General features: G+C 37.2%; 6 protein-coding genes and 2 long non-coding RNA genes across 13 annotated transcripts; 4 read left to right on the forward strand and 4 right to left on the reverse strand.

Annotated features, from left to right (window-relative positions):
• The first annotated feature begins 1,744 nt into the window (after window positions 1-1,744).
• On the forward strand, window positions 1,745-5,048 carry LOC103865930 (squamosa promoter-binding-like protein 9). The gene is made up of 3 exons (XM_009143798.3): window positions 1,745-3,153; window positions 3,891-4,036; window positions 4,260-5,048. Exons 1-3 carry the CDS (start codon window positions 2,804-2,806, stop codon window positions 4,853-4,855), a joined length of 1,092 nt encoding a protein of 363 aa, XP_009142046.1. The 5' UTR covers window positions 1,745-2,803; the 3' UTR covers window positions 4,856-5,048.
• Window positions 5,049-5,434: 386 nt separating this feature from the next.
• LOC103865931 (outer envelope pore protein 16-3, chloroplastic/mitochondrial) lies at window positions 5,435-6,885 on the forward strand. 2 transcript variants are annotated; one of them, XM_033289775.1, is made up of 3 exons: window positions 5,435-5,638; window positions 6,077-6,428; window positions 6,510-6,871. In XM_033289775.1, exons 2-3 carry the CDS (start codon window positions 6,098-6,100, stop codon window positions 6,662-6,664), a joined length of 486 nt encoding a protein of 161 aa, XP_033145666.1. In that variant the 5' UTR covers window positions 5,435-5,638; window positions 6,077-6,097; the 3' UTR covers window positions 6,665-6,871. The 2 variants fall into 2 exon arrangements, with proteins under 2 accessions (XP_033145666.1, XP_009142047.1); XM_009143799.3 differs by having other exon boundaries at window positions 5,490-5,638; window positions 6,081-6,428; window positions 6,510-6,885.
• A 32-nt stretch (window positions 6,886-6,917) lies between these two features.
• Window positions 6,918-8,437, forward strand: LOC103865933 (rhodanese-like domain-containing protein 9, chloroplastic). Its single transcript, XM_009143802.3, has 6 exons — window positions 6,918-7,164; window positions 7,235-7,485; window positions 7,565-7,715; window positions 7,805-7,890; window positions 7,999-8,103; window positions 8,189-8,437. The coding sequence occupies exons 1-6, from the start codon at window positions 7,118-7,120 to the stop codon at window positions 8,248-8,250; spliced, it is 702 nt and encodes a 233-aa protein (XP_009142050.2). The 5' UTR covers window positions 6,918-7,117; the 3' UTR covers window positions 8,251-8,437.
• LOC103865932 (3,9-dihydroxypterocarpan 6A-monooxygenase) lies at window positions 8,197-10,802 on the reverse strand. The gene is made up of 2 exons (XM_009143800.3): window positions 9,648-10,802; window positions 8,197-9,255 (listed from the first exon to the last, which is right to left on the reverse strand). Exons 1-2 carry the CDS (start codon window positions 10,560-10,562, stop codon window positions 8,614-8,616), a joined length of 1,557 nt encoding a protein of 518 aa, XP_009142048.1. The 5' UTR covers window positions 10,563-10,802; the 3' UTR covers window positions 8,197-8,613.
• A 311-nt stretch (window positions 10,803-11,113) lies between these two features.
• On the reverse strand, window positions 11,114-12,543 carry LOC103865934. Of its 4 annotated transcripts, none has more exons than XR_004457319.1 (3): window positions 12,191-12,543; window positions 11,552-11,660; window positions 11,114-11,459 (listed from the first exon to the last, which is right to left on the reverse strand). It is a non-coding gene; the product is annotated as an uncharacterized LOC103865934 (long non-coding RNA). The 4 variants fall into 4 exon arrangements; XR_632491.3 differs by having other exon boundaries at window positions 11,552-11,664; window positions 12,191-12,540; XR_004457317.1 differs by having other exon boundaries at window positions 11,119-11,459; window positions 11,552-12,104; window positions 12,191-12,369.
• Window positions 12,544-12,572: 29 nt separating this feature from the next.
• Window positions 12,573-14,910, forward strand: LOC103865935. 2 transcript variants are annotated; one of them, XR_001958383.2, is made up of 5 exons: window positions 12,573-13,014; window positions 13,099-13,178; window positions 13,450-13,569; window positions 13,667-13,886; window positions 13,982-14,910. It is a non-coding gene; the product is annotated as an uncharacterized LOC103865935 (long non-coding RNA). The 2 variants fall into 2 exon arrangements; XR_001958382.2 differs by lacking the exon at window positions 13,099-13,178.
• A 1,132-nt stretch (window positions 14,911-16,042) lies between these two features.
• On the reverse strand, window positions 16,043-19,003 carry LOC103865936 (transcription factor bHLH130). The gene is made up of 6 exons (XM_009143803.3): window positions 17,793-19,003; window positions 17,267-17,514; window positions 16,696-16,875; window positions 16,536-16,601; window positions 16,376-16,444; window positions 16,043-16,287 (listed from the first exon to the last, which is right to left on the reverse strand). The coding sequence occupies exons 1-6, from the start codon at window positions 18,214-18,216 to the stop codon at window positions 16,228-16,230; spliced, it is 1,047 nt and encodes a 348-aa protein (XP_009142051.1). The 5' UTR covers window positions 18,217-19,003; the 3' UTR covers window positions 16,043-16,227.
• A 1,982-nt stretch (window positions 19,004-20,985) lies between these two features.
• LOC103865937 (receptor protein kinase-like protein ZAR1) lies at window positions 20,986-24,023 on the reverse strand. Its single transcript, XM_009143804.3, has 2 exons — window positions 22,393-24,023; window positions 20,986-21,762 (listed from the first exon to the last, which is right to left on the reverse strand). Exons 1-2 carry the CDS (start codon window positions 23,693-23,695, stop codon window positions 21,137-21,139), a joined length of 1,929 nt encoding a protein of 642 aa, XP_009142052.1. The 5' UTR covers window positions 23,696-24,023; the 3' UTR covers window positions 20,986-21,136.
• Window positions 24,024-26,713: the final 2,690 nt, after the last annotated feature.

Raw genomic sequence — 26,713 nt, forward strand, 5'->3', positions numbered from 1 at the left:
ATAATTGTGGGATCCATAATTTTTGTAGAACTTCATAAAAATGGTCTAAGGTTACTTAAGACCAAATGGATCGTATAGGAAATTCAAACCCTAGTTCCCATCTTTTCTTCAACAAATAGAAAAAAAGTTGAGGAGTTTTTTTTGTTTTGAACAAAAAAAAAGAGTTGAGGAGTTTATGACATTTTTTAAGTATTACATCATATTCAACTATAATGACGACATAATAATATTTTTTCTGAATGTATAGCTATCCAGAACCTAGTTGTTTCTGTGTGTGACACATGTTTGTAAAATCAGTCTTGAGAGATCAGGTCTTTAGTTTCAGGGTTTAACCAATGCAGCCAAACAAAAGGAAACTACTTTCACTAAATAAAGCTAAGCAAAAAGAACAAATCAAACCTAAACCTATATATTATATAATATGTAAAGTATTACAGTTCGCACAGACTCTGATGGATGTCTATTACTTTTCATACTTTCTGTTATTACAAAAACCAGGAAGATCTTGCTTTGGATATTGAGTTGTGAAGTTGTGACCATAATTTTCCAAACAAATCAAATGGGGAGAAAAACCAAATACTAAAATTTTATTTACAAAACAACAAGCAAACAAAGTGAAATCCAAAATAATTAAAAACATTTTTTGGTTATAGCTTAATATATTTATTGTGTTGCTTGCACACCTGCCGACACCAGCTAGTTTCCTTGAAGTGTCACATCTTTTGTTGTGTTCCAATAAATGTACTGCTCATATTTCAGTCGTTAAAATTTTAACTTTTTAACCTTTAAAATCACTATAATTAAAAATTCACAATCATTTTTTTACCATATTCGTTACTTTCTAACTACTACAGTTACATTTGTAAAAGTAAGAAACACTCTATTTATAGAACTCTGAACTCCTCGGCACTTGCTTTGTGGTTCCCAATGCTGAGTATAGAATCTATGAAGGATAACAGCATTTGAAGACCAAAATGTCATTAGTTTAAGTACAAACGAATCAGATTATCAAGATTTGTGAAGTTGGGTGTTCTATGCAAGTCTCAAGATTGCTCCCTTGTCTCAGATAAGATGCTCTCAACAAATTCAACACAGATTTTAATTAAGCTTACATCTCCTATGACCCAAAAAAAAAACGTACATCACACATGACACATCACCATAAACTGATTACATCACCTATGACCCAAAAGAACTTACATCACCACATGACACATCACCATCTCATTTAATTATGGATGTCCACTTTAAGGAGAACCATCGAACTAGAACTCCTATTGTAACACATCGAATCCATATAATGTAGACACACAAGAAAGTTATAGTGGACCATATAGGTTTTTAAAGTTAATAATTGATGCTTTTTAGATGCGAACGGCCTGATAATAAAACTGTAGGTGAGAACGATTTATGTGAGCTAGATACTGTATATAGCGCTGAATCAATAAACTTATGCGTATGAGAGAATGATAACACAAGAAGAAAAAAGTATGCTCTTAGCAAAAAATAAAAAAAAAAGAAGAAAAAGTATGCATAGCGAGAGAAAATATGGGTCTAAAAGATGCTAGCATGGGGCAAGCGGTGAATATGATGAGTACTTGATATTGTATTGTGTTGAAAAAACGTAAATGGTCGAGCTTGTCTAGTAGTATGGTATACAATGAATACTTAAAGGCCGCAACCTAGGTTTGACGTTCATATGAGTGTGTTTCGCTCATTATAACGTGAAGTCAATACATCCCATATTCACGCTGAGCTGATCTTAAACTTTTTTTTACACCGATCATTCAAGTTCTTATCCGATATTCTGTAACTGAATAAGTTTTTACATTTTTCTACTGTTGATCATTTACATACTCACATCTAAAGAATAAGGTTTTAAGCTATATAAAACTTAAACCGATCTCATAATTAACCTCCTTACATCTATTTTCTAACAGCTTACTTTTAGTGTATATTCAAATGATTTTCTTTCAAACATGCATGCTTAACGTGTCAAAATCAATTCCAAAACAAAAATAAAGATTTCATTTCCTTAAAAATATGTGGCCGCAAGCAAGCGAATCAAGTAACTACTATCTAAAAACGGAATATATAACGGGATTAGTTGAAAGATATTTTGGTTTGGTTTGGTTGGTTGGTTGGGATAATTTTCACCACAGTTGGTTGATAAGCATTTAGTTTGAGTACTCTATTTAATTCTATTCCGTTTATTTTGGTTTGATAAACATTCAGCTCAGAACTTAGTTCAAAACCCAGTCAAATTTGTGGTAGATTTTGGTGTTCAGAAACCCAAAATATCATCTCCATTTATTATTTGCCAACCTCATAATGCCAATGGTGGACCAAAAGAAAAACATGCATTTATTTATTCGTTTGAAAAAAAAAAAGAGAGAAACAAATGCGTTTAACTTGTCAAATAATTGAACCGAAAAAAATCTATAAAAAAGTTGAAAACGTGAACAGTATAAAGTAAAAATAATAATAAAAAGATGTGTACATGATGAAAGACCTCTCCAATGTTCATTTGCCTCAAGTTTCTTCTAACTCCAAGATTGGAAACTGCTACATCTCTCTCTAACAGACAACAGTTTAGTCTGTGTCCGTACCGTTTTACTTACTGTCTTTGTCTATCGCCACTCTCGTCTCTTTTTCTTTGCTTCTATTGTCTCCCTCTCTCTCTCTCTCTTGTTTGCTTTCTTCCCCTTTCGTCCTTTCTTTAAACCAAGACAGTTAGGTTTGAGAGAGAGAGAGAGAATGATAAGCAAGTACTCTCTTTCTGTCTGAATAAAAGGAAACAAATATGAATATGGGTTCCAACTCGGGTCAGGGTCTTGGTCCGGGTCAGGCAGAGTCCGGTGGTTCATCGAATGAGTCATCCTCTTTCAGCGGAGGGCTCATGTTTGGGCAGAGGATCTACTTCGAGGACGGTGGAGGTGGGTCTTCTTCCTCCGGCGGGTCAAACAGAAGGGTTCGTGGAGGCGGGTCGGGTCAATCAAGCCAGATACCAAGGTGCCAAGTGGAAGGTTGTGGAGTGGATCTAACCAATGCAAAGGGTTACTACTTGAGGCACAGAGTTTGTGGAATGCACTCTAAAACACCTAGAGTCATTGTTGCTGGTATCGAACAGAGGTTTTGTCAACAGTGCAGCAGGTTCTTCATTTCATTTTTTTCTCCCTATTCTACCCCTTACTTCTTGTGTTTATTTGTTTTGCCATTATCCACATGCCCGGTCCTGAACATAGGCAAGTTAATGAACAATCGGTATAAAACATTAATTATATAAAAAATAAGCAACCGGCACTTATTGCCGGCCAAGACTCTCCTGTGAATCAAATCCAAAGGCTTTAGCTATCTTTTTGTGTAGATTGTCAGTGTCATATGCTTTTTCTTGGCTTTAACGTCTTTGGAGGGTTTCACTTTTAACTTTACAGCTTAGTGTTTTATAACTTGGTCTTGTGTTTGTTGGACTCGTTGGGGCTCATTTTTGGGAATATGTTTTACGTGTACTTCTATATGCTTCTCTTTTATTTCTTTTGACTTGTCTCTCTAAAAAAAATCCAATCTAAAGGGATATGAAATGAATGGACAATAAGAAACCTATTGCCCTTGTGTTTGCTTCTTTAGGTCGTATCATTATTGAGGGGGACAAAACTGGTACCATGGCATCAATGACGTGAACACTCAAGAAACTATGTTACAGACTTACAGTGTAACTTAACAAAAAAAAACTATGTTACAGTGTGTGTGTGGTTAATTATAAGATTCAGAATCAAGTTAACCTTATTGACTTAAAGAATCCATTAAGACGACCTTATGTGTTTGGAACGTTTTTGGTTATATGTTGCTTTTCTAGAAGCTAACACGGTCTGAATCAATGTGACATATAGGTTTCATCAGCTTCAAGAATTTGACCTAGAGAAAAGGAGTTGCCGTAGGAGACTCGCTGGTCATAATGAGCGACGGAGGAAGCCACAGCCTGCGTCTCTCTCGGTGTTGTCTTCTCGTTATGGGAGGATAGCACCTTCCCTTTACGGTTAGATCCTTAAACCTGTTATGTTAATCAACCAATGAAAGTCCTACATTTGGAGAAGTAATATAGAAATGGTTAGAGCCAATCTATTTATTATCAATTAATTGATTTTAGCCACTGAAATTTAACATAATAAGATTTTTTCAAAAAAAAAAAAATTTAACGTAATAAGATGACTTGTAAACTAAACCTAAGATGTATATGTTTCATAATATTTTGGGGACAGGAAATGCTGAAACTACAATGAATGGGAGCTTTCTTGGTTCCCAAGATATGAGTTGGACGAGTTCAAGAACGTTGGATACAAGAGTAATGAGACGGCCAGTGGCAACACCATCATGGCAGATCAATCCAATGGATGTGTTTAGTCAAGGATCAGTAAGTGGAGGAGGAGGGATAAGCTTCTCATCTCCAGAGATTATGGACACTAAACCAGAGAGCTACAAGGGTATTGGCGGTGACTCAAACTGTGCTCTCTCTCTTCTGTCAAATCCACATCAGCCAGCAGACAACAACAACACATGGAGAACTTCTTCAGGTTTTGGTCCTATGACGGTTACAATGGCTCAGCCACCACCTGCACCTAGCCAGCATCAGTATCTGAACCCGCCTTGGGTGTTCAAGGACGATGATAATAACTGTCCGAATGATATGTCTCCTGTTTTGAACTTGGCCCGGTTCACTGAGACAGATACGACAATGGGTGAGTTCGAGTTATCTGATCATCATCATCCTCAACATCAAAATAGGAGGCAGTACATGGAAGATGAGAACACAAGGGCTTATGACTCTTCTTCACACCATAACAACTGGTCTCTCTGAGTCTCTTTGCCTCAAAAAGTAGACTACTCTTTGCAATATCTTATCTTTTTCTTTCTTTCTGTTATTTGCTATTAATAAACCAGACAATGGCTTTTGTTTTTATTCTTCTTATTGTTGTTCTCTCTTCAACTTAAGAGATAATTTTGAGCATTATGATCATCAATATCACATAAATGTTTCATATATTGATCTATATAATCTCTTTCTCTATATATATATATATAAATGTTTTTAACTTAAAACCGATTAGTGATAATTGGATTGTATTATCTTAACTTTCGATATGGGACAATGTTCCTAAATCCTAATGTTGCGGTAATAATCGATGAATCAATTTAGGAATGGATCAATAATAGATCGGATTGGATTATTTGGATCCGCTTTTGACAGCATATTAAATTAGATATTTTTCAACTAAAAACTAATTGGTAATAAATTGATTAGTCAATCTACAACTAAATATCTCTTCCAAAGGATGTAACTAATATAATCATCCTAGTGAATCAAAGCTAGAACATTACATCATCGCTAAGCCTTATAGCTTATCCACAGCCAAGACAGTTCACTAGTCAGGCTCATCAGCTTTTTCTCAGCCTCAAACAGCTTAACTTCCTAGCTTATACGGTCTTAATGGGCTTATTTAACGGGCCTCATAGGCCCAAGTTTGTAATAAGCCTTTATCTGAGAACTACAGTCTCGTCTCCTGAAGAACAACAAAGAACACATCTTTGATCTTCCCTTGAGCTCCCTCCCCTGAATCGCTAATCTCGAATCCTTAAAAAGGTTAGACCTTTCTCAACCCTTGCATGATTCTTCTTCTTTCTATTACGTAACATTCATCTGTTCTTCAGTGATTGACTCCAATCTCTCGGTCTTGTATTACGACTTCGATGAGCTTCTCAAATTAGGGTTCTTCCTTTACATCAATAAAGTTTCAAACTTTTTGTGTTCTTCCAATTCATTTGTGTCTCTAATGATGTTGACGATCTGGGAATGGGTCAAAATTTCGATTTGTTGTTGTTTGATTTTTTTTTTTTTTGGGACCAAAGTTGTTGTTTGATTTTATGTTCTGTAATGAATGTTTTGTTCGTGTGTGCATTGTTTAGAACCGTATGAAGAAACCATGGATCCTTGTTGTTGTTGTTTTGTTGTTTGATCTTTGTTATTGTTGTTGTTTGATTTTATGTTCTGTAATGAATGTTTTTTTGGTCTGTGCATTGTCTAGAACGGTAGTAAGGAGCCATGGATCCAGCTGAGATGAGGTACTTGGAAGAAGAGGACGGCCCCATGATGAAGACCATCAAAGGCAGCGTGACTGGCTTCGCCGCAGGGACCATCTACGGAACCATTTTGGCCACGTGGAAAGACGTTCCGAGGGTGGAGAGGAACGTGGCTCTTCCGGGGCTTATCAGGACGCTGAAGATGATGGGAACACACGGGCTCACTTTCGCCGCCATTGGAGGAGTTTACATCGGTGTTGAGCAGGTGGTTCAGAGCTATAGAGGCAAGAGAGATTTTTTCAATGGTGCTATTGGTGGGTTTGTTGCTGGAGCTTCTGTCCTTGGCTACAGAGGTAAAATGCTTATGAGTTTTGTCTCAATGATATAAGTAGTTTGGTTGGAACTGATATGGTTTCGTTTTTGTTTTGACATAGCAAGGAGCATCCCAACAGCGATAGCTGCAGGTGCAACACTAGCGGTTACATCTGCTTTGATTGACTCTGGAGGACAGACCACAAGAGTAGACAACGGCAGAGAGTATTATCCTTACTCCCCTGTTGAGAAAACAGCTCAAGCTGCTGATGCCTGATCTCTCTTTTGGCGTCTGAACTTAATAAAGCTCTGCATCTGCTTATCATGGGCTCTTGAGATCATCTCTCTGCCCTGTCCTCTCTATTTTTTTTTTGTCTACTTGTATCTGGAGAATATAAAATTGCTCTTGTGTTTCCTCCTGTGTTTATGGAGAGTGACTTGCATCTTTTGTCTGAACTTTTCCTTGCAATAAAAAATCAACTTTGTTTTCAAAATGTTTAAAAAATGTTAAGTTATCAGACATGTACTTGCGTCTGTTCTATCTGAACGTGGCTAAGCACTAGAAAATCTACATGTAAAGGCTGAGTTGAATACGTGGCAGCAGCTCATTGGCTATCTTAAATTCTCTTGAACTCTGTCTAATCTACTGGTTCTTGTCCTAGCGTTGTGACTATCACATCGCAGTGACGAGTTTTTTTTTCTTTTCTTCTCTCTCGAGACTTCTGCATCAATGGCGGGGATCGTTAGCCCTAGCCCTACGGCTCTTTACTTCACCAGGTAAAAACTACTTCCTCCACCTGAAATCTTTACTCCTTTCTTGAAACTGTTTCGGTTTCTTCTGTTGCAGTAATCTCGGCGCAAGGAGGTTGAAAGCGGCGAGCTGGTCGGGAAAGAGCCTCCCTGGTAACGTTCTCCGCCGGAGAAGCCTGAGAGTTGCGGCGGAGGTGAAGTTCGTGAACGCAGAGGAAGCAAAGAAGTTGATAGCAGCGGAAGGTTACAAGGTTGTGGATGTGAGAGACAAGACTCAGTTCGAGAGAGCTCATATAAAGTCTTGCCACCACATCCCTCTCTTCATTTTCAACGAAGACAACGATCTTGGTAACAAACTCAAGCCCCCTCAAACTTGAACATAACAGTAGATTCTAACGTGATGTTTGTCTCTGATGAAAATTTGCAGGGACGATAGTGAAGAGGACAGTGCACAACAACTTCTCAGGGCTCTTCTTTGGTTTGCCTTTCACAAAACTGAATCCAGAGTTCGTTAATTCCGTTAGAAACGAGTTTAAGCAAGATAGCAAACTTTTAATTGTTTGCCAAGAAGGTCTCAGGTTAGTAGAAACAAGATCTTTATTCACTGAGTATCTATGAATGTAGTATGAAGAGAATGTTGAAGTTTCTTTTGTCGTTCTTTGAAAAGATCTGCAGCTGCGGCTAGTAGATTGGAGGAAGCAGGTTATGACAACATAGCTTGTGTAACATCAGGGCTACAATCTGTTAAACCAGGTTTGTTTCCATTTAGCTTCATCTAAGATCATTTCTTGGTGTTTTGGAGATTGTTTGGTTAGAGGAAGGACTCTGAACCACTTTTTTTTATGGTTGTTGTGTCATTAGGGACATTTGAATCGGTTGGTTCAACGGAGTTGCAGAATGCTGGAAAGGCAGGGCTTATCACAATTCAAGGGAAGATCTCAGCTGTCTTAGGAACAGTGCTCGTCTGTAAGTAAAATTTTACCTTAGACTAGAGACTGTTGTCTGGTCTTTTCTTCTGGTTTTATGAACAAGATTTTGTTGAAACTTGCAGGTGCTTTGTTGTTCATAACGTTCTTCCCTGACCAAGCAGAGAAGCTGTTTCCTTCAAGCTAAAGACAAGAGAACGACAATGACTTGATCCAGAGAAGTTTCCAGAGTTTCAACTTGTTTGTATGTAGATGCTCAAGGAACACAAAAAAATCTTTAAATATTTGAATTTTTGAAGTGGTTACAAAGAACATATGGTATTGAACAAAGTTGTTTTCTGCTTATAAAACAATTGAAGAAGAAAAAAATTCATACAATTAAACAGAAAATTTTGAAAGAATATATGATCTTACAGAAAGTCTTTGGATGTATTATTTATAAGAAATTTAAGAACCATACTCGAGAGCAAGTTCTATAACTTGAAATGATACAGAATTACAGAACAGGTGGTTCCTTTAAACATATTCTTCTTGGGAAGTCTTACATACGTTACACAAGCACTTGGAAGGTATTGAAGCAATCCACAGGATTGCAGACAAGCGGTCGAGCCATCTCAGCAGCAAAACCAGAACCTTGGCTCAAATCAACCTTCTCTCCATCAACACACTTCCAGTCAAAGCGCTGCACCAACGAACCCACACCTGCATGCATCACGTTCATAGCTAGAGACGCTCCTGGACATCCTCTTCTCCCACTCCCAAACGGAAGGTAACGAAAATTCTGCCCCTTGAACTCCATCTGATGCTCACCTATCTTCTCTTGAGAGCTCTCTAGAAACCTCTCGGGTATGAATTGTTCTGCTTCCTTCCACAGCTCTGGATCTCTCATGATTGCATAGACGTTTACTAGCACGCGGGTTTTTGACTTGATAAGACACCCGTTCACCTGGCAGTCCGCTGCGCATTCTCTTATGATCAGAGGAGCTGAAGGGTGGAGCCTAAGTGTTTCCCTTAGGACAGCTCGGAGGTAAGGGAGGTTAGGAACGTCTGATTCTTTGACTAGTCTTTTGCTTCCAACAACGGTTTCAATCTCTTCTCTTAGCTTGTTGAACGCTTGTGGATTGTTTATTAGTTCCCCCATTGCCCACTGCATTGCTGCTGCTGATGTGTCTGTTCCCGCCATGAAAACATCCTAAAGAATATTCAGTTGTATCATATCAGAATCATCAAAGCTGGAAATTGGATTCTAATTGTTGCAGGTAGGCTTGCGGGTTTGGTTAATTCGGTTCAACATAAATCTTACCAAATTCACCCGAAATAAAGTTCGGTTTGGTATTCGGTTAGTTAGGTTTTTGAAAATCCTACAAAAAAATTTAATTTTGTTAAAAAATTTGGATAAGTTTGGTTAGTTCGATTATTTTGGTTCGAAATTTGATTAGTTGGGTTCGGGTTTTAACCTTGCCGAATCGAACTAAAAACCAATTTTTTAGAAAACCTACCAAACCAAACCAAAACTTCGGTTTGGTTCGGCGGGTATGGTTGGTTTAAAATCCAAGGACTAGTTGCAGGTGAGAGGAAACATACCAACAGGAAAGACTTCATGTCATTCCTCGTTATCTTCAATTCAGCAGTGGGGTCTCTGTAAGTCTCCAACAACATATCCAAAATGTCTTTTCTCATACCTTCTTTCTTCATCCCCATTGCCTCACGTTCCTTCATGATCTTCTCTACAAGCTGATCATACTTCTCCATTACAGCTACTAACTTCTTCCCATTACCTGAAAAATCAAGTACTTTCAATGGCCCCAACACATCTCCAACGCTGACCTTCCCCGCAAGCTCCAAACATGTCTTCACCAGCTTCCTAATCTCCTCCGCTTCATTATCAGTACCCGAACACCTCGTGCTCATCGCCATCCTGCAGATGATATTGTTAGTGTAACTCACGAACATGCTACTCAAGTCACAAGGCAACCCTTCTCTGCAACACTTAGAGACAGACTCGACCAGCTTCAGTTTCTCCTCCTCACGGATGTCAGAGAACTTCTCAAGCTGCGGAACAGCGAGAAGCTTGGTCATGCAGAGCTTCTTCATGAACCTCCAGTAATCACCGTACTGCGCGAGGACAAACCTTGACCCTCTATACTTGAAATACTCAGCAGAACCAAACTCAGGTCTCGAGGAGAAGTTAAGCTCTTGGTCTTTGAAGATCTCTCTCGCCACCGAAGAGCTTGAGACTACAACACACTTAGAAGCACCGAGACGTATCTCCATGAGCGGGCCATGCTTGCGAGCTAGGCTCTGGAATGAGACAGGCAGCACTTTGCCTATCAAATGAAGGTGGCCAATCAATGGTAAAGCTGAAGGGCTCTGTGGCAGCTTTGTAGCAGCCGTTGAACTCTGCTTCTTAGAGGAGAACCATTTGAAGAAAGCATTAAGCATGAAAGCAAAAACGAAGGATGTGAGGAGGAGAAGGTTAGTGCTTAGTTGAAGATCCATTTCAGGTTTATTGATTCAGTTCTTGAAGTATGCTTTGTATTTATTATGCTCATTGACGAATCTTGTTAATTAGATTCTCATTGTAAAGAAAACAAACAACAATTGTATAAAATATCAAGTATGGATTATTATAAGAGAAATTATTGTTAAATCTCTCCTGGTGAAGCCACCTCAGCGTCCACGTCATAAAGTCGGCTTCTGTCGAAGCAACACGTGTCCCACCCCAAAACGCAGCACTTCTTCATCTAGATCACGTCTGGACTTCTAAATTTAACGCATATGTTTAGTGGTATGGGCTTTAGATCGGACAGTTTCTTTGGCCCTAATCTATTTTCGTGATGTTGTGTGTTATTCACTGAGAGCGTTATGGTTTTTACATGTTAGAGCATCATTATCCCTAAGAGACACTTAGGAACTCTTAAGCTCTTTTTAATATTTTTAAGTATTAAAAGTGAATTAAGAGACAACATTAAGAAACCCAAATATTTTTATGCTCCATTGCAAGGTTCTTAATTAAGAGTTTTAAAAAAAAAATTATTTTGGGAAGAAGATGCCATGAGATGAAAATTGTTTATAAAACATGAATCTTTACCACATACAATGTCAATAATGTTCAAACTTCTGCTACAAAGTACCAATAAGAAGACCTACATGAATTCAGGTTAAAAATCTTCAGTGTCCATCAATCACTGAACCCCTAAGACTCAAAACGCTGAGAGAGATGCATAGGGTCAAAAGAACTTACTTTCCATTAAGTCCCAGTGAAAGACCAGCAAGAACAACGTACGTACCAAATGCCATAAAGGGAATGTACAAGTCTGGCGCATTGATATCATAGATGGGAGGCTTGTATGAGAGCCTACCTCTAACTGGTTCAGAGATTCTAGCCAAGTGTCCCTGATTGTTTGAAGCAAAACACGAACTAGTTTTAATTAATGGCTGGTCTGAGAAAGTCTCAAACAGAAAGAGACAAGAGAAGACAAGCTCACCCGGTGAAGGAAAGGAAACAAAACAACCTTGAGTTTGTTCCTAGTCTTGCATTGCTCTGCAAATACTCAGACCTTGATCCTAGAATCCTCTCCCCATACGTACATCTCTCTGCCTATCAAAACAAAATCAACACATCTTTAATCTCATATGAACCAGAAGTATACCAAACAGTTTGCATATCAATATTCTTTTTTTTTTTGCATATCAATATTCTTACAAAGACATATTTGCTTCTTAGATTCAACAAAACTCTCTTCTAAAGTCAACTATTTCCCATGAGAGACCTTTACATGACTCATAACCCTTTCTTTCTGAACAGATATCAAGAACTCGAGAAACCCACAACAGAAACTACTATCTTGCATCACTATAGATCAAAAGTTCAAAACTTTTCTAAGATGAGAGTTGAATCAATTAAATCAAGGAAGAAGGGAGAGGAACCATTCGACAACGCTGGAAACATGAACAGCCCAAGTGGGTAGAGACAATGTGTTAATTGATTTAACTACCACACCAAACAAACAAAATAGCAAGGTCGGCTCCACAATTCACCTTGAGGTTTGATAAGAAACGATCATTACAAAACTTAAAGATGATCTGACAAAAAATATTTATTGCTTTGTAATAAGAGAACAAACCAGTCCGTGCTCAGCTCAACGCGTGCCCCTGAGAAGAGGATATCAAGAGCTTCAGAGATTGATCGGGACGGAGGAGGCGTTGGGGAGGAAGGTCGGGACGGAGGAGGGTGAAGCGACTGAGATGGCGGCGATTCCGGTGGTGGAAGTTTCGAAATCAAACAGAATCAGTCCTTTCGGAAGAGAAAGAGAGATGAGAGATGAAAGATGAGAGAGAGACAGAGACAGAGACATCGCGTTATGGTGACACCTGTCACTAAGAGGCGGACCTTCCAGGCCTTACGCAAGAGGCAACTCTTGGGCTTATGTGTTTTGTTAATTATTTTAAAATTGGATTTGGGGGTAAGAGTTGGGTTAAGAGTCAGCGATAATGCTGCTCTTAATCTCCATTAATTCAGACGAGTTCTTCAATGGTTCTTTTAGATCTGATAGGCGGTATAAATAGATGTGAGTATTCTCCCCGCTCGATGTGCTCAGAACTTCAAGCTTTCCAACTCCTCTTTACTGATTCGGTTCAATGATTCAACCGATTTTGACGAGTTCACCGAACCGGTCTATCCGTTACCTGAAGAAGGATCTCGGTTCCATAACTAAATCGAGATGGTTGGATTAGCTAACACAAACACACAGCTTCCAGGTACGGACATGATTTGTATATATATATATATATGGTCTTATTATGTATCTGGGCTTTGTGTTCCATATATTGGTATCGGTTTATCCATGTAACATACTAATTTCGATCTCAATTTCCGTATCACTCTGGGCACAACTGGAGGAAGAAGAAAGATGGTAAAATGGTGAAAGAGGCTCACGAAAAGCTCAAGGTTAATAATATATTTACATTCACGTTTCCTCACTATTGTTTTTAATAAATATTTTAGAGTAACATTGTTTAAGTATATATCTAGGTTGGAAGCATTGATGTGTTACATTGTTACTATGCACATGGGGAAGACAATGAGAATTTCCAGAGGCGTTGCTACTCGATGTGAGTCCTATGTTTTCCATATTTCACATTTTTACCGGTTTAGTGTACCGTAAATGTTACTTTGACAACACAAGGAAAATGAAATGTGAATTGTTACTTTTAGTGCTTATGTCCTCTGTTTTTTTTGGGTATAACTTTTCTCTCGGTGCTGTACTAATATATTCTTTAGAATATAAATATCCATTCACTCAACATTATATTGTTCCTTTTTAAAGTGAGTTCTCTTTTTTTTTTTAATGGTGGTTTTGATAAGTTCATGCTATTTATACAGGGTAATAGGATAAGCTCCAGTGGAATAAAAGAAAACAATTCAAATTCACTGCTGTGAATATTGATTCAACGGCAAACACATCCAGAACATTGTCACCACTATGTGAAGATGTTGATTCTGGTATACATAGTTATCTTTAGCTTTATGTCTGTTTAGGGTCATAGTTCTATTTACAGGCACCTTGCTGTACTAAAAGTTTTACCTCTTCCCTTTCTAGGAAACCGAGATGGTTGGATTCATGGGAATAGAGTAAAAGAAAACAACTCCCAAAGATTGGTGGGTGTCCCAGCATTAGATGCTTCCTTTGAGAATCCGTTGGCAAGATACCAGAACCTACCTTATAATCCTCTGTTGACTCAGGCAAATCCTTCTAATGCTGGATTAGTGTCTGTGGAAGGGCATCTCAGAAATCCTCTTCAAAACCAAGAAATTGGCAGGTATTGTATCTTAACTTATCTAATATAAAAGTAGATTGATTATATGTGAGAGAGGATCAGTATTGATTGACAGAAAGATTCTCCTCTCTCTGTAGAATCCAGTTCAGGACAGCTTTCCACTGCAAAAATGGCCCGTGGACTCCCATGGTACTGACCTGGCCTTACATGAGAATTTCGAGACGTTTTCGAGTCTTATCGACGGTCAAAACCAGCAGCAGCCTACCGGGAGTAGTTTTCAAGCTCCGTTTTCATGGACCTGGACCTCTAGACTCTCTCTATCGACCGTTTCTATAATCTTAGGCATCGATGTCTTGCTAGCGGTAACGTCCAAGCACGCTACGTGCGAGGAATTCAGAAATATTTTCGAAATGACAACCCAATCGATGGCATGTACCATTTATGATTATCGGCAGATATTTATTATGAAGATGATGTTTACTTATATGGCATCATCATGTTGTGCAGGGTGAGCAAGCTGTCGGTCGTGCCTACCTCGACATGCTTGGCTGGAGGGAGTCTCCAACTAAATTAGACGGATGCTAGAGGCGAATTAAATCTTCGCTTCAGGTATTGCTGTTGCGACACTCCCGGTTTACACGGCGACTTACCAAGAGACAAGAACTGCTATTACATGTCACCGTAATAATATTGGTCGAAGATGCGAGCTGTGCTTCTACTTTAGACAGATGCGAGGCTTTAATATTTAACATATTTAGACAGTCCATTGCCTATCAGATGGAAATTAGAAGGCCTTCCATTCTAAATGTCAACAACCAGAAACTTATTTTATAGCAAAAAAAATGTTCGAATAGAGACAAGTTAAAATTATCTATAAATTAAATTTTAAAACATACAAATAATTTACTAAACATTTATTATACATAAGATAATAAACATGTTCATCTTATAATACTTATAAAAATGTTACTAATTGATAATGTGAAGAATAAAATTATCAAATTATCCACACATTAAAACATACAAATAATTTACTAAACAATTATTATACATAGGATAAAATAATCAAAATGTTAATAATTCATCTTATAATACTTTATAAATTATAAAATGTATATTAAATATTTACTATAACTATTTAAATCATTTTTAAATTATCATTCCGCCCATAAGACGGGCCGGCCCTAGTATTTTATATGACATAGTTAATCGTGAGGCTACGTAAGTCTCTGTTATCTTAAAATCATACAAGATTATTATTCTTACTTTTTAGGAACTAAAAATATGATTTTATGCCTCACATGATATATAATGCAATTACATATGTTTTTTTTTATAATGCAACTAAAAGTTTCTTGAATAATGGTTCAACAATAGCTTTAAGTTTCTCTCTATGCTCTCCGAAGAGATTTCACTTCATCATTCTTTGCAATCTTAGTTTGCAAGTCCAGTAAAGCTTCAATCATTTTCTTCTGATGAGATGTAAAAGCGTCCAAGATCTCCTTCTGAGAATTAATAAGCTGTCAAAGAAAACATTTCACATTACTCACTAATATTGTCTATACAAAAAAAAACTTATTATAAATTAAAACAAGTCTTAGCTATGTCAGAATTGGAAGAACTGGTGATTCACTGTAAACTTGCTCCTTGTGCTCAGATTAACAATCAATACGCGAATCATTCGAAAAAATACCAATCAATTGCTGATGTTTGATCAAAAAGTGATCAACTTTGTGAAATGTAATTATAAGTGAGTAAGGGAAGTGCGTCGTAAACAGTTTAAAAAAAACACTTAATTCAACATGAACATCACTATAAACAAAACAAAGATGCTAAAAGGTGGTGTAGTGGCGCCCGATTCCATCAGCCATGCATTGCTTTGGTTCCGAGCTGTGTTATTGCCATATTAGAACTCTTTGTTGTATGTTTATTCCAAACTATATATTTATGTGTATGAGTTAGAAATAAATTAAACCTTAGTTTTTATCCAAAAAAAATATTTTGGATTATTTATTTTTTTTGTAAAATAATTGTTAAATTTTCTATTGATTTAATTTTTAACGACTTTAAAATCATTGAATTTCCATTTTATCATCCGTCTCACAGAAAGTATACGCCAATGAATTTACCACCTTTTTTACTTGGTTTATTTCAGAATTAAATATCAGTCTAACTAAATATATAGTATGCAATCTTGGTTTAATGTAATAATGGAAATTTTTATTATTAGCTTGACCCAAAAAAACAAAGATTCTCTAGCTTTCTGATTATTACAATTTGCTATGTTTCGGCTAAAAAATATTCAAGAGTACATTGTTTCTTTCTTATCCTTTCTCTCATTGCTTTCTTTAGTTCTATATACGCACACACACCTTGTTGCAAGCTATATCAAATTCTTCTCCTTGTTCATACACTTGCAGTTAGCTCTGTTCTCATTCAGAATCTGTGTAAACCAACAGAAAAGTTCAACCGATTTACATATAAACCTGTCTTTCAGTTTTTTTTTTGGGTTCAAATGATCATTAGGTTACCTTATACTGTCTTTGTAAATCTTTGATGTAATCCACTGCTAAATCCAACATATCCGCAGTGTTCGTTTGCTGTTATGTAACAAAAAGACACCAAAAACATTAAAACCGGTTCAATGCAAGAGAAAACGATTTGTTTTATGATCAAAACCCATTACAATACCTTGTCCATATTAGGAACAAGCTCTTGTAGTTTCCTCATTCGTTCGCTTATCTTTGTTCTTCTTACCTGACATGAGTAACAAAAGAGTTTGTTTCCAAGTATTAGACTTCACAGATTCAAAGCTAGTTCATGTAGCAAGCAAGGCATTGTTGAAACTTACCCGTTCAGCAATGCTTCGAGGATGTGTGGCGCAACCACGTTTGGCTCTAATCCTACAAGGAACAGAGTCTTGTAGCTGCATGTACTTATCCACTGTTACCATGTCCGAGGCTGTAGATGATGCATTAGGTAGACTCAAGTGATGCGAGAGTAACTGCATTCGATTCCCAGACTCTCCATTCTGTTTAAAGCAAATTATTAAATTAGTAAAATTTAACATTTTAAATATTAAAATCATATCGTTATAATAAACTATGCATCTATTATTATTTATTTTATATAATCTAAATAGAATTATACTAATATATTTAACTAATCGTTTTATTTGATTTGATCGGTTTATATACCAAACAATATTTTTATACCGCGGTTTCTTAAAAATAATATTCGTTCGGTATATTCAGTATTACTAAATACTGTTTTCTCTATTTCAATTCGGTTTTAATTGGTTCGGTATATATAAATTAAATAAATACGTGTGTACCGGTCAAAATTTAGTATAATCTTAAACATAATTCAATACTCTAAACCGGTTTGGTAGTATTAAACCGGGTTGAGAACCGAGTAGATACCTGGAACAATTTGCCGTCGTCCTCTGTTTCTCTTTTGAGAGATGATAAGTTATCAATGAAGCTGGCGGGATCGTTCCAATGGCTATATTGAAAACTACTTTCAGAGGCGATTTCAGGTATCTGAGAGAGCATTCCTAGAGAAGAAGGTGGCCTTGAAGAGAGGCTGTTGTGGCGTCTTAACTCACTGGAACTAGATGGACTCTGTTCGTCTTCTTCGTAGTTCATCAAACTCCTCACTGAGCCATAACCTGAGATTAGAAAAGAGAGTTCGGTGGGTCATAAAGTGTCGAACTTTATGGTTTCTGCGCCTAACCTAGTTAAGAGGATAATCACTTTCCGGGAAATTCAGACAAGATCTTGTCTTACGGCTTTGGTAATGATAAAATTTCAAATTTTTAAATAAATATTAAAATGAGTAAAACAGAGCAAAACAGAGCGAAACCGAGAAAAACAGAGTGAAACAGAGCGAAACAGAGCAAAACGGTGAAACAGAGTAAAAACAGGGCGAAACAGAGTGAAACGGTACCGTTTTGAGCAGTTGGGTTCGTGAACATCTCCGCCGGCGAGCTGCTTTGCCGGAGAAGGTTTGATTCAACAGGTTTGGTGTGATGATCGTTGAGAAACTGATCCAAACCAATCGTGTTCATCATCCTCTTGCTCTGTCTCGGATAATGCGGCGGCAAACCCAGAAAGCTAGACGGCTCAGGCTGCTGCTGCGGCGGCGGAAGAGTGGCGGCGTATGAAACAGAGGTGACAGGGGACTTAGCCTCGAACTCACTGGGACCATTAGACCTGGCGAATCTTGAAATCAACCTGTCGGAGTCAAGTCCGCTCTTGTTGTCGTCGGCAACGAAAGCGGCGAGAACAGAGCTTGGTGCTGAACGAAAACGAAGTAGACCCGACCCGGAAGAAGGTATGTGATTCGGGTCGTAGAGATGATTTGAATCCATGAAAGCCACGAACTTTACGGGTCTTGTCTCTTAGCTTATTGAGCTCTGTTTCGTAACGTTTAGGAAGAACAGAGCTGAGGAAACAAAGTCTTCAACTTCAACTTTTATTTAATCTTTTTTCTCCTCTCGTATGGTTCTTGTTGTGTCACTAAGGAGGAGATAAGAGCTTGAGGAAGGAGGTTTGTACTGAAGAAGAAGAACGGTGAACAGAGAAGAGAGAGAGAGAGATGAATATTTATCGTCTTTTTTTTTCTTCTTCTGAGTTTCTGCGTCCAACTTGAATTGCTGAAGATAGCGGCGGATTCAAAAGCATAGCATAAAAATTAAATGAGGAAATAAAATAAAACAAAAGTACAGAGGAAGACGTCGTTTCGAGCCGCCTGTGAGGTTGGGTCACGGAAATGCCTTTAATTTTCTTTTTAAAAATTATTACATTTTTAAATACTTTTTGGTCTTTATAGTAATATGAAAAATATGAAATGTGGTTAGAAGAGAATGTAGAGTTTATTAGATTGAAATAAACTTTTTTACTACTCAAGTACAGCAAGAACATGTGAGGTTAGTTATCTGCCTAATCAATATTCCTGAGTTTTTACTGGTGGACCCGTGACAAATTATTTTCTGATATTTCTTTGTTGTTTGTAACCCTACAAATATAAATTCGTGATACCATTTTTATACTATAATTGTTTTTTTCTTTGTCATCCACCGATTTAGTATATACGTCTCCATATGCAAAATTATTAACATACAAACAAAATAATTGACATGTGATCCAGATAATTAAATCGTTATCATACGACTGTATTTGTGAGAAAAGGAGACGATAAATCACAGATTTACTTCGTACGTAGTCAACTTGTGCTGACAAATCAAATGTTTTCACATTCGAATATTACGCTATAAGATCGTCCATCATGATTGTGTCCCATCAGAGTACAAAAGAAAAGTCAGAAGTTGGATCTTCAGCATATGGTTAAAACACAAAACATCCTTTTAATGGAAAGATAATTGTCGGAAGTACAGTTTGTAAATAAGAGTCAAAACTGCAACTACTTTTCCAGCAAGATGAAAGTAACTTTTCGAGTCCAATTTAGGGTTCACGGAACCTACGCAGCTTCTTCTACAAGATCGTGACGTTGATACGTTGGGAACGCAAGTTGGTGGCGTCTAACGAGGATTGGTGGATGAATATAATGAACGTGACATACGGTGCGCCTGCATGAAGATCAATGATAGAAACACTTTAATAAATCTCATTGGTCAATGATGATACAATGATGTCACTAAGTGTGAAACTATGGACCTCGTCCGCCGCCGTCGTTAATTTGGCGCACCTCTTATCTATAAATCTTATCTTTATTTAACTTTTATATTTCTGACTTTTTACTCTATATGCACCCGTTTATTCTCTTTGGAGTTTTTATTTCATTTTTGTTATATGGGAACTACCGTTTATGTGCCTATATATGGTTGGTTAACTGGATAGAGACATAGATCGATGAGTTGGAGTAGCTACACAATTTTTAAAACTCGAGCTGTTTCTTTGTTAATCAACAAAAAGCCAAATTTTGTATGCACAAGCACATGCACCCATTCATGCATAGGTAATAGACGAAGTTCGTAGCGCACATAGTTTACTATGAAAATTAATAATCATCATAATAAAACAAGAAGAAATGTCTCTAACATAATGTAAATCTCTTTATAAAAAATATTCTACAATTATCAGAAAGAAACAACGAAAGGAGAAAAATATAAGAGCAAAGCTCGTCCGTGGATGAGAACACGTGAGACCCCATTTAGCTTTCTCTATGTTGTATAGATTTTATCAACTTACAGTTTTATATATTAAAATAATTTGATTCCCCGTCAATTTTTTTAAAGTATTTATGTTCTGAAAAAAAAGATTACATTGATAGAAGTGGGGAATCGTTCGTGGTCCAGCTTCGGCTTTTATAATGTCAACAAGTTTAAAAAGGGAGCCTCTCTATATTAGTTTTTTAATAAGAACTTCTATATTAAGCAAGTGTTTCTCTATTTGTTTATTAAGTTTCCTCGAACGGGCTGCTATATTTGGAAGTTATCAATCGTGCTTGGGCGAGATATGTTTTCCCATGAAAGATCTCTCTTTGCCGTTTTTACTCTTTCGTCTCTTTTAATATTATAAAAGAAAGTAATACATACTTTTTGTTGCGAATTTGAACAAAGGACCAACGGTGGGGTGTGATCATGTTTGACGGCCTGACAAAAATTATATTCGAAAACATGTAAACGCTAAAGATGGGCTCAGACCCTCAGAATTCATTTCTGATTCATATATGTGTGTGTGCATGTATAAACTGACCTTCATGCGCAAGAACCATGCAATCATGCAGTTGAGTTTTTCTTCTTCTGTTAACTACTTTTTGGTTACAAATTAAAGAAAACGTATAGTATAGATTAGTACACTTCCACTAAAAAGCATCGAGTTTTGTAATCATACATCTTTTTTACTAAAAAAATCTATGTACATAGTTAAAATCGAATCTCGGTTCCGACCAATCAAACAAACGATTGAAATACATGTATAATTAATAAACCCACTTGCCACTTGGTTATAATATACTGAAAAAATGGGATGAGATGATATATCCTCATGCAAAGATAAGCAAGTACAGTCAACATATTTTGTATTTTAATATATACTTTAAAGTTTGATTATTGAAACAGATCTTTATCATATTCGTTATCTTATAAGATTCTAGATGGCGAGACAGAAGAAGCCCATGACACAACCAAACACTCTTCCTTAAGACACAAGGTACTTGTGATGATAAACAAAGCACTAAACTCTTCATTTAAGCTCGCCATAAAATTACATAGCACAACCTTTTGCCTGAAGTTAGCATACACATTTCCTGGCTCATGCACTGAAGGTTTATACCGTTTTGATTCGACCTAAACTCTCAGACACAGATCTCATCCTAGGACGCATCTCTGGATCCATATTCGTGCAGTTCAAAGCGACACGAATGGCTGCAATAACTTGCTTATCAGTTAACTCTTGGTTCAAAAGCTTGGGGTCTAAGATCTCGGCCAACGATCTCCCTTCCTTGTGCCACTTCCTCACAACACTAACGAGTTCCTCTCCTTCGTTTTCAGAGGAGCCATCAGGTAAACGACCAGTCAACAACTCCAAGAGAATCACACCAAAGGAATAAACATCGCATTTCTGAGATGATTTGTAACGGGAAGAAGCTCTGGCTTCGGGTGCAAGGTAAGCAGCTTGAGGAGGAGCTGAGAGTCTCGTCGCAAAGCTTTGCACGTTGGTGGATAGTGAATGATCTGGTAGTTTGGGATACCCCTGAACCAGACGTGTGAGACCGAAGCCTGAGATGTGAGGAAGTAACTCATCATCTAACAAGACTTTGCTTGATTTTAGGTTGCCGTGTATATACTTTCTTGAACTGTATTCATGTATATACATCAAACCCCGAGCAGTCCCTTGTGCTATGTGTAACCTCTCAGCCCAAGAGAGCAGAGGCCGTGTATTCGGAGGCCCACCTACAATACAAAAACACACACAGTCAACTTTGTGTCCTAATCTTAAACACATCTCATTACATAATCAAACATATCACATGCAGCGTACCATATGAAAGAATAAATCAATTTTACGTCACATTATACACTCTTTCAGTAGAAACTACCATTAATTTCACCTCAACGACTAATGTTACTACATTGCTTAATCTTATTACATGAACTCCATAGAGAACCAAATATGTTTTTTTTTTCTGGCAGATATAGAGAGTCCCTATGCTTTACACATGTCAACCAAGAAAGCTTTAAAAATAAACCAACAAGGAGAAGAAGCCAACATTAGTCACACTATACCACAGTGACACTGTCACACACAGAACAAAAAGCTCCGCAATTTCAGACCAAGACTATTGACTCTAGTTTCAAAAATTATGTTCAACACATGTATACAAAGAACACTTTAAACAGTAAACACAACAAGGAGAAGAAGCCAACACTAGCCACTATACACCACAGTCACACATTAAAACAAAAAGCTCTGAACTTTCAGACCAAAGAGCATTGATTCCCAAAAACATAGTTTCAATAAATATGATAATTAGTGGTATATAAATGAATATTTAGTATTAAATTTAAGATTAGTGTTTTTACCATGCAAAGCAGAGTACAAGCTTCCATTGCTAATGTAATCAGTGATGAGTAGCTTCTCATCCTCCGCATAGTAATAAGCTCTCAGCCTTACGATGTTAGGGTGGCTGACCCTACCGATGTTCTCCACTTCGTTCTCAAACTCCTTAAACCGCCACGTGGCGTTACCCTCGCTGAGCCTTCTAACCGCTACAACGGCCGCGGAGGAGGAGGATGATGGTTCCGCCTCCGCCGCCACGACTCTGTACACGATCCCGCTTCTGCTCTTGCCCAACACGTAAGCCGAAGCTCTCAGCAAATCCTCGAGGTCCAGCTCGAACCCTTCGCCAAAGGCTACAAATTTACCGTCTTGCCCTTCTTCGTCAAACTCTGAGACCACCGTCTTGGGATCTGTTTTGTCGGAGCTCTGTTTTCTCCGGATCAGCCATACCGATAGAGAAACAGCTCCGATGACAACTGAAACTCCTGAGATCAACGAGACCGTTACAGAACCGGTGGTCTGTTTCTCCTTTCCCTCTTCCTTGCTGATCACGCTAGGGTTCGGTTTCTGAAGCTCTTGAGTACTTTCCGGCTTAGCGGCGATGAGATTAGGGATCTCGAAGTCTTCGCACGGTGTCTGCAACGGGAAGCCGCAGAGATGAGAGTTTCCGGCGAAGGCGAACGGTCCTTGGTTCAACAGAGAGCCCACCTGAGGTACTTTTCCGGTGAGGTTGTTGTGGCTGAGATCCAAGGTGACGTGGAGAGGTAACCGACCGTACGACGGTGGAATCTCTCCGGCGAATCGGTTAAACGAGAGGTTTAGAGTTCCGGCGAGGCTTCCGAGTTCGGCGAGCGACTCGGGAAGTGAGCCGTTGAGTCGGTTAGAGGATAAATCGAGATGGTTTAGTGATTTTAAGTGGCGGATTTGGTCAGGGATTGGACCGGAGAGTGAGTTGTGGGAGAGATCGATGTACCGGAGGTTAGTTGGTTCGAAGAGGCGAACCGGTACCGGTTTGGAGAAATTGTTATGCGCTAGATCGAGCCGGTTAAGCGAGTCGAGTAAACCGAGTTCTGAGGGGATGTAACCGGAGAGACTTTTGCCGAAGAGGTTGAGTGATGTGACTCGGCCGTTTGTACAGGCGACTCCGGACCAGTGGCAAGGAGTTTGGTCGGATTCGGACCAGTGGTTCATTACTTTGGTCGGGTCGTTGTCCACGGCGGATTTGAGAGCGAGAAGAGATAAACCGTCGGAGTTGAGAGAAGAGCAAAGGGTCATGCAGAGAGAGATGGAAGAAACAAGAAGTGGTAGAATCCAACGAAACTTCATTTTCTTGAAAATGTTTTTTATTTGATTCGTGTAGTGATGCAACGAGAAGTTGCAGAGAAAGAGGATCAACAGTGAAGAAAAGGTTTAGATTCTTTTATGGTTGCATTGTAGCAACGTGGAGTAAAGTAGTCATGATCACAAATTTTGAATTTCTTGAGCGCATGATCATGTTTGAAATTATAACAATATAATATGGATTTAAATATATTATATAGTATTGGGATTCGCCTTTTTGGATTCTAATGTGTGTTTTTCAATTGCATAAATTGTTAGTTTATTAGTTGAATAATGCAAGTGGGATCTTGTTACAAGGTTCAAAGTTTTATCCGCGTTGATGATAACTAGGATCGTTGGATTTATAGGATAAAAAGACAAGGAAAAGGCTAACATATAGTTTACTACTTACTACTTAGTACAATATATTGAATTTTAGATTGCGAATCTTTAAACTGCGATGATTTGAATTTGTATGTGAGAGATAAGTGTATACAATTAGAAAACGAAGCATAATACATCTTATATCAAATTATCAATGGACAATAGTATAATAAGCAATCTATCTGAAGAAATATTAGTTTTCTAAGTTATACTTTTTGTTTTGTGTTTGCCATTACCCATTAGTTATCTTAAATGCCTAGAATCTTAACACATGTTAGACCATCTTGAGCCATGAAACAATTGTACAGTCCTACTGAACCTATATTTATCTTACTTTATATATCAGTTCAGTACTTTAAAATCGTAAGCACATGTTAGATAAAAAATTGAAACTAATCGACCCCTAGTGGTTATCTTATCATGAAGGGTGACGTTTTTATATAAGTACATGTGCTGACGTTTTAGATTTCATTCAAATTAAAGGGAGGAAAAGACTGGGAGACAATAATTGATTGTGTCAGATCAAATTTTTAACCAACCGACAAAAGTCACCTGCCGAACATGCATTTGCAAGATGCCACTCTACTATAATCTCAGTTCTAAGGGTCCTTTCGTAATTAAATAGTCTGAAAATCAACAGTTACCATTTATTGCAACTAGATTCAGACATTGGGCTTGGGCCGACGTTAACAAAAAATCAAACATATTACTCTATAACTTCTTTAAATTAATATTTTATAAATTAATATACGCTAAAAATTTTAATAAAATAATATAATTTTATAATCTCAAATTAAGTTTTTGATTCAATTAATATATTGATAAATAACATCTCTATAAATTAATAAAAAAATATAGTTTTGGTGTAGTTCTAACATTATTAATTTATAAATGTTTCACTTTATCTACCGGAAACAATGCCATTGTGCTAGTTATGATTTATGAACTCATTGACATCAATTTCAAAATACTCATATTGAATACTTATGCTCAGTGTTCTAAAAATAAAAATCTGTCTAGGTATTTCAGGCTATGGATTTGATCTGAGCCGCTGAAAAATTCAAAATTCCAGAAAACACTCATACCAAACCCAATTTCAAATAAGTACACAAAATACTATAAGATTTCATTGAATACCTAAAATAAGTATATATTATATAAATAAATAACCTAAATATTTAGTCTAATATATTTTGGTATAAGGTATTCTTCCTTCTTCTACATAGTCAAATTTATCGGGTTAGATGTGTTTTCGCTCCGGTTTATCAGAAATGATGTGTTTGAACATAGTTTTTAAATTTTTGTTTTCTAATTTTATTGTTTTTAATTTCACTTGTCGAAAATTACATTAGAATTAAAAAAGATTTTGACAAAGTTTTTTCTCAATTCTTATTTCTTGATTTCTATATTTGTTTCATTGGATCTTTATTTGGTTTTAGGATTTCAATAAGTACAAAACCGTTTTTTAGAAATATTATTAAAATTTGAACCGAATCTGACTAAACTCGGACTGAATCTGAACCGAACATTTATAATATCCAAATGGGGCTGATTCATAAATCCAAAACTTGATTAAACCTGAAACAAAAGCCGATTGGTTATTTGAATGCCTAAACCTAATTTTAACGCTAAACAAAAGCTTTAGGAGGTGTTATTGGTTTATATATTTTGATTGATTTAGAAATCCATATAGTATTTATAAATCCAAGTAAAATATACAAATCCGGATGTTTTCTCTCGGATTTGAGTTTTTGTATTTTTAACAGAAAAATCCAAGCAAATCCATTCAAATCCATTATAAAATCAAATATATTAGTAAATCCGTGCGATTGAATAACACTTGATTTGATATAGAATTTATGAATCATTAAACCAATAACACATGATTTTAATACAGATTTGAAAATCATAGAACCAATAACACTAGATTTAGTTCGGATTTTCAAATCTATAAAAATACAACAACCAATAACCCCTACTTATAAATCGCTAAGACGGCCCATTTTCAGAACCATGCAACTTGAATGGTTTTCGAGGTTCGTATGTGGGCATTATGCACCCCAAAGTAATTTTTGTGTCATAATAGTGAAAGTCCATTATTCCAAATGACATTTGGAAAACCTAAAAGCCCACTAAGCATCTAATTATTTATTAGTTCGTGTGTTTTAGGGATTCCTGTTTTTTATTACAGAATCAGAACGGCTGTCTCCATTGAAATAAATTTAGATCTCGGACCTTCTCCATGGATAAGACAGCGAGCGTAGCTATGGATAAGGAGGTAGTGCCTTTGCCCGTGGTAAACAAGGATGAAAAGTCCCGCCTTGACCCCACTGCAGTCAGAGAAGCCATTGCTGTGATTCTTGCTCAGTCAAAGTTGCGTTCCAAGAATGAAGCTACGAAGGTGTTGGTCGAGCACGATTCGCCAGCCGGTGATGGTAGCAAGCCAAGTATCTAATCATGGACCTATTAGATTGAATATCAAAACCCATGTTTCGTTTTTTTTTTCTTATTTCTTAAAAATAATGTAACTCTCCAATTTCCGGTTTGAACCATTTGATTTCTTCATACAGAAAATTAAATTGTTGGTTTTTATTCAAATGTAACATAGAGAGTAGAGAGGAGGTTATTGCAGCCATATCA

Source organism: Brassica rapa, chromosome A04 (assembly GCF_000309985.2).
Source record: "Brassica rapa cultivar Chiifu-401-42 chromosome A04, CAAS_Brap_v3.01, whole genome shotgun sequence".
In the NCBI taxonomy this organism is placed as follows: domain Eukaryota; kingdom Viridiplantae; phylum Streptophyta; class Magnoliopsida; order Brassicales; family Brassicaceae; genus Brassica; species Brassica rapa.

Bases quoted from the DNA above. Each gene is read 5' to 3' on its own strand.
- LOC103865930 (XM_009143798.3), top strand. From the start codon at position 2,804: ATGAATATGGGTTCCAACTCGGGTCAGGGTCTTGGTCCGGGTCAGGCA. The intron at 3,154-3,890 runs GTTCTTCATTTC...TGTGACATATAG, and splicing joins TTTTGTCAACAGTGCAGCAG to GTTTCATCAGCTTCAAGAAT. The intron at 4,037-4,259 runs GTTAGATCCTTA...TTTTGGGGACAG, and splicing joins GATAGCACCTTCCCTTTACG to GAAATGCTGAAACTACAATG.
- LOC103865931 (XM_033289775.1), top strand. From the start codon at position 6,098: ATGGATCCAGCTGAGATGAGGTACTTGGAAGAAGAGGACGGCCCCATG. The intron at 6,429-6,509 runs GTAAAATGCTTA...GTTTTGACATAG, and splicing joins TTCTGTCCTTGGCTACAGAG to CAAGGAGCATCCCAACAGCG.
- LOC103865933 (XM_009143802.3), top strand. From the start codon at position 7,118: ATGGCGGGGATCGTTAGCCCTAGCCCTACGGCTCTTTACTTCACCAG. The intron at 7,716-7,804 runs GTTAGTAGAAAC...TTCTTTGAAAAG, and splicing joins GTTTGCCAAGAAGGTCTCAG to ATCTGCAGCTGCGGCTAGTA. The intron at 7,891-7,998 runs GTTTGTTTCCAT...TTGTGTCATTAG, and splicing joins GCTACAATCTGTTAAACCAG to GGACATTTGAATCGGTTGGT.
- LOC103865932 (XM_009143800.3), bottom strand. From the start codon at position 10,562: ATGGATCTTCAACTAAGCACTAACCTTCTCCTCCTCACATCCTTCGTT. The intron at 9,256-9,647 runs GTATGTTTCCTC...AATATTCTTTAG, and splicing joins ACATGAAGTCTTTCCTGTTG to GATGTTTTCATGGCGGGAAC.
- LOC103865936 (XM_009143803.3), bottom strand. From the start codon at position 18,216: ATGGATTCAAATCATCTCTACGACCCGAATCACATACCTTCTTCCGGG. The intron at 16,876-17,266 runs GTATCTACTCGG...TGCTTTAAACAG, and splicing joins ACGACGGCAAATTGTTCCAG to AATGGAGAGTCTGGGAATCG. The intron at 16,288-16,375 runs GTAACCTAATGA...TGGTTTACACAG, and splicing joins ATTTACAAAGACAGTATAAG to ATTCTGAATGAGAACAGAGC.
- LOC103865937 (XM_009143804.3), bottom strand. From the start codon at position 23,695: ATGAAGTTTCGTTGGATTCTACCACTTCTTGTTTCTTCCATCTCTCTC. The intron at 21,763-22,392 runs GTAAAAACACTA...TTTGTATTGTAG, and splicing joins CTTGTACTCTGCTTTGCATG to GTGGGCCTCCGAATACACGG.